We start from the raw sequence: 6,000 nt of genomic DNA, 5'->3' as shown, positions 1-6,000 counted from the left end.
CTGTACATATACCTAACGTTTACGCACTCATACATAAACAAAAATATGAATCCAAAAAGGCATTGTATATTCATTAGTATCACTAGACTGCTGTGCAGTGCACAACATTTTCAGATATAATGCGATTTCCTATTACTCCTTAAGGCTCTGCTCTTTTATAGTTTATTATTAGTAATAAAGCTGTTCTGATATTTCATAGAAAATCTTACCTAGTGATGCAGCAAATTTTCCTGCTTTAAACGTAGTTGTATTACTGCCGACAACAGTAATTTGTGTTCAGTGAAGTAAGACAAAACTAGGAACATAACGAAGACTTGCAGAACGTGGCTACGGACCCTTTTCCTGCAAGTATGATTCATAATGCCATAGATGATAATTTATTAAACATAAGAAATAAACTTGCTAGTAAACACTGAAACAACAACAAAAGAATGATGAATAAGTGAGTGAGTGAAATGTGGTTCTTTGAATAACAGTTCTCTAGTTCACCAAGACCTGCATTACGGCGCCACTCCATGTTTTTTTTTTTTTTTTAATAGTTATTATTTTCTTTCTTTTTAAAGGAAAAAAGTGTTCTCCTCAGGTGCGCATGTAGAGTGAGCAGGCTTCATTCCTTTAGGAGGTCAAAAGTTTAGGTTATGATGTATGAAAATATCTGGTACCTCTGTGGAAATATAACATTAATGCATATCACACAGGAAGCTGGATTATCGTCAGCGCACCATTTCATGCATTGATATGACAATCCACAAGGCAGGAAGCTCTGAGGATCAATAGAAGAATAGTGCAGGAGAAAAGCTTTTTTTTGTGCATAAATGAATATTCTAACGATATCTTATCATTTTTTTTTTTTTTTTTTGATAAGTCACTTATTGTTATACACTGTCTGTCAATGAAAAGGCATGATACTCAGTTTATAAAATAGATCCACTACTTAGGTTCCAGTTTTCCCCCTGTGACGGTTTTATGAAAGCATAGGTGAGGAAATAACCAAAAATAAAGGAACCGAATAAAACAGGAAAGAGAATTTTGGAAACATTATCTATGTTCTTAGAGATCCGTTGTCTTGATATGGTATCTTGAGAAATAACTCGCGGGCGTTTAAGCCAGGCAAATAATGAGGCAGCTGTACTTGGTCTTGGGGCATTATTCTGGAAAGTGGGATTAGGTGTAGAGTCGTGAGATATTAAGTCTCTGGCTGCTGTAGAGTTAGGATCATTGCTGTTAGTATCAGGACCAACTTTATGAGGATTCACCTGAAAAAAAAAAACTATATTAATTTGTAAACTAATAGTTTTATTTTAGAATCGATTTCATGTAATGCACTGAAATTTCTATCAATGAACTCCTGTCTGAAATACGCGTGGATAGGCTTATGTGTTCGTCAGACACGTTGAATAGATTTCACGGTATGATATGAACACGGATAAGAAAATAACTATTTATTAACTTAAAAGCCAATATTTCGCTGGTATTATATCCAACATCTTCAGAGCACACAACACAAACTTTGTGTTGTGTGCTCTGAATATGACATTTCCTGTGAAATATCAATCATTCTTAAGGAGGATACAATGAATTATGGTTCGACAGTATTAATGATTGCACTGCTATGGAGTTGCCTTAATTCTGTCGTAATGATGATGCCCTATGGTTGAATAAATCTCAGCTCGAATTCCATGTCGGACTCGAAAAATCTTTAAAAGGACTTTTCAGGTGAAGGTGAGTTAGCCGATGTTATGTGGAATAAAAAAATTCGATTTCGTTCTACAAAAAGGCAAACTGGTAGGAGCATGCAGACACACTTAACCGATACAACAAATTGACACCATAGCTTTTGTAACTAACTCACTCACTCAATCAGTGGCGCACGAAGAGGGGGCCCAAGAGGCCTATCTTCCCCAAAGAAAAAGGAAAAAAACACTAGAAAATTTCCTAATAAAATTTTTAACTAATTAAAATTCATTTTTTTTATTTATGTTGTGCCGTGTCTTCTATTTCTGTACTACTTATGAATTAGCGATCATTGCAGATGCTCAGTCATAGGTCTTATGCGATGCATAGTGTGTATTCTCAAATCGTCTACTCAACTCTTTCCTCCCCCAAGATTAAATCCCAAGTGCGCTATTGCACTCACTCACTCCCAACCAACCAAATCAAACTATAAAAAAATCAGCTAACACCTTTATTTCCCCTATAGGGAGTAGGCGAGGTCGTTTTAGTCCTATCTAATTTTTGGAGATGGGGGAGGGAGTTTAATCTCCACTGGTAACCAATCAGAGATAGCTGGCTCAAGACTATCACTAATTATACATGGCACCAGTGATGAGATGCAGATGATATCTCTTCTAATCTAAAACTATATTTTACTGTCTGAAAACAAAACAGAACTTATGATGCTCTTTCTTTGAGTGGTCTAGTGCCGTGGATAGCACATGCCATTTTCACTGAGCTACACAGGCATTATCACATTATGTTGCAGTTATATTAAAAATATCAAGTTCACAGCTAGGAAAAGTATTCTAAAGCCATACTTAACATTGCAAGTATCAAACCAGCTGTAGCCAAATTAAATCTTCTTGAAAATCTAATGACTTCCAAATAAGTTGCTTGTTTTATTGCTATAAAATGTGTAACAATAATTTATCATATGGATTTTAAAAAAAATGAAAATTTACTAACGCCTTTTTTTCCCCATAGAGAGTAGGCGAGGTACCGTTTTAGCCCTAACTTTTGGAGCCTGAGGGAAAGTCAAACTCCACCGTAGCCAATGAGAGATAGATAGACTAAGACTGTGACTAATTTTAAATGGAATCTGGTGAAGACAGGACAACTTCCACCACCTCATGGTCACAAATCCTAACGCAATATATTATTGCCAGAAACACTGGGTTATGTGGTCAATTTTCTTTGGTTTATGGGACAAAAAAATCTAAGTTTCTGGGAGAAAACACCCGCCTGTCCGTGACGCACTCGGGAACAATCAGTTGAAGAAAAAAAAAGAGCTCCTCTTACTGGCGACTAGAACGGAACGTACATCTGTCTTTTTTTAGCCAGCATAGTGCTATGGATGCAAACGGCTTTTCCACAGGGTACACATGTGTACTAGGGTAATTAATTATATTTACATTGTCTGCTACATCTGTAAATTGTGTACGTACTTCTGGGACCAGCTAACTCACGTTCAGTTGAACAGTCCTGATAAAGGTTTATTGCATCTAATAGGCAAATTCTAACTCCATTCTTTCAAAAAGGGCATCATTGATACCGACCGAGTTGCAGACTCGAGCAAATTTTCATAAATGCACATGTGAAAGCAAATATGTAAATTAAAGTTGACTTCTAGAAAACACACTTTTTCATGGGACTTAAATAAATGTCAAAAATTTTTAGTGGCTTTAAGCATGTTTTTTTTCCGACTATGCTTTTTTGAAGAGCTAGCATTTTTTTTATTGTTTATTATTTCTATTTCTTTTAGACGTTTCCAAACTGCGCATTACATTATCTATTAGATTCATTGGATTTCTTCTTTTCTACCAGAAAGCTTAACTCTTCTTATTTAAATTTGTTATTTACAACCTTTAATAAAATTTGTTTTGCAACGTTAATTTTGGTTTAAATAGGACCATTTTTAATGACAAAATGTTGTAAAACGTTTCAAAATTATAGTAATCAACAAGGCTGTAATTTAATGAAATTTAACAATTAGGACTCTTACTAAACTTTGCGAGCCAACTGTGTTTGGATTTCAACTAGACCATTTAACTGGCAAAATTAAGTAAAATGCTATCAAATGATTTGTTATTTATAACATATCATTTGATATGTTATAAATAAACATATATTATAATAAACTACTTACGGCATATATAGCCAGAAACGGTTCCAGTGACGTGTCTATACAAAAATGTTATTGCAAGTATATATTACTATATTATTAATATTAATAATTAGGTAGGAGCCCTAGGATTCATAACTGGAGATGTTCTGTGATAGTGTAGTGTATCTGTGATTCCTAACGGTGATAGTGTATACTGAGAATAAATTTTGCATATTTGTAGCATACACCACTTTTGTATTATTATACTTTATACTTTTTAAAATTTTTTTTCGGTTATTAATATGCTGGCATAAACAAATAATGATCAAATAAGCATCAAGATCACATTCATCAAACGGTTTGATCAGCGTTTTTGCGTTTGCAATTCCATGCATAGCATGGAATTGTAAACGCAAATCATAGGATCCAATGGGAAAACACCAACTATTGTACAAATCTGTGTATTGATATGAACGGCTATTCAAAGAAAACTGAAGTCCTACTCCATCGACCAAACCTTCATCGTAACGACTGCCTTACCACCCCAAAAGTCTTTTGGAAATTGTTATACTCAATTATGTTAAATATATTGCATTATAAATAATTTAACTTAATTCATTATCATTTTCAGTTCAATAGTTTTTAATTTAACAAATGCACAACTACATGTATAGAGGGATTCAAATTTGGCCCATGCACTCTAATGTTCTTTTGTTCAAGTTGTTTCCTGCTATTCTTCGCCCCACTGATGATGTTTTACGATACGTGAGACAAAACCTTTGTAAAATGAATATAATTTTCTACTGTGACACATCAGTGATCGTATAATTAACATGCGATTCAGCCTGGAGTACACGGGTTAAGGGAATGGCTAAGCGAACTAATATCATGCATTTTGGGTGGATGACACAAAGTAGCTATCCGTTGACGCGTTCTTGCATGTTCACACAGTGTTGGTGGTGCGGAGAATACAAGTGTTTCGTAAATAAATTGTGAGGTGAAAAGTGTTCGTGACTCATTTGCAAAAAGCTGATATATATATATATATATATATATATATATATATGTCTGACTCGTTCGTGCAATTGCAGCACAATTAGAATCATCTGTGGATGACGTCATTAAAGATGAAACATGATGGTGAAAAGCAGCAGAGCACTTAAGCTGATGGATGAAATAAGGTATCTTATGTCCCTCGTACCGTACATCAGCGATTATTCTCCTAATCAAGAGTTTAGGAGTTATTAGGTTGTCCATGATTGTAGAAGTTTCTGCCAAAACATGATGTACAGAACTTTATACCAACGGTTGCCATGGGAAGGCTGCTGCGTATATGTTAAATATTACCCTAAAAGAAGATGGACTCCGTTGATATTATTTTTTCGATTGGAAGGATCTGGGTTCGAATCGCGTCTGGAATGTAAAGAGCCTTTATATGGACTTTTTACCTCCAGCAAAAACAAATAAACAGCAGAGAAGTACAATTATCACAGAGATTTCTTTACTTCTACTTTTCTGCATAAAATTCCAAAAACAACAACAGAGATCTAAAAACTAAAACTACTAGTGAGATAACAAACTTACAATTACAAATATATTATGTGTTATTGACACTAGCTAATTCAACAACTCGAAACTTGGATCCTCTTAAACGAAAATGCAAATCATTTCTTTTGCCGGTACAAGAGGTAACCATAACAAAGATTCGAAGGAAACAACTCATCTTGCTTGACATAATAATAAACGATCTAATAGCCTCTCAATGCGAATTCTTGTTGGATTTATTCCAGGTACAAGAAAAAGATCCAGAACAAACTGGATAGACAATTTAAAAAGATGGACCAGGGCTCTTGTTACAGGGCCGAAGATTAAATGCCGATCAAGAATTAACTTTATTATTTTTTTAAGGTGGTTCCAACCCATACAAGGTTATTTGCAAACCTACAATACATTTGTACCGTGGGTAGGCTGAGAATTTTTTTTCTTTTCTTTTCTTTTTTATATATATTTTTGTATTTTTTAAAATATTTATTTTTACACAGTCCAGAAACCCTGCTCTAGAGACTAAACATGGAACTTTTTCAAGCCACTTCATTCTTCCAATAAGCAGGTCGATGGTCGATGCGATTCATCTCCCACCTGAAGTGAAGGATTTTTGTGAGAAATGATTTCTGATATCT

At 34.6% G+C, this 6,000-nt stretch overlaps 1 protein-coding gene across 2 annotated transcripts in view; it reads right to left on the bottom strand.

The window, feature by feature from the left end:
• Positions 1 to 361: 361 nt before the first annotated feature.
• The window catches only part of LOC150098919 (glutamate-gated chloride channel-like), a 345,862-nt gene continuing 340,223 nt past the window's right edge, over positions 362 to 6,000 (bottom strand). For both annotated transcript variants that reach the window (XM_090405610.1, XM_090405611.1), the window contains one exon: positions 362 to 1,256. In XM_090405610.1, the coding sequence (XP_090261736.1) occupies positions 915 to 1,256 (342 nt within the window). In that variant the 3' untranslated portion in view covers positions 362 to 914. The remainder of the gene's footprint in view (positions 1,257 to 6,000) is intronic.

This window comes from Typopeltis vanoorti, chromosome 15 (assembly GCF_054136105.1).
Source record: "Typopeltis vanoorti isolate ZY-2024b chromosome 15, IOZ_Tvanoo_1.0, whole genome shotgun sequence".
NCBI lineage: Eukaryota > Metazoa > Arthropoda > Arachnida > Uropygi > Thelyphonidae > Typopeltis > Typopeltis vanoorti.
This window is presented reverse-complemented; position numbering and strand designations above follow the sequence as displayed.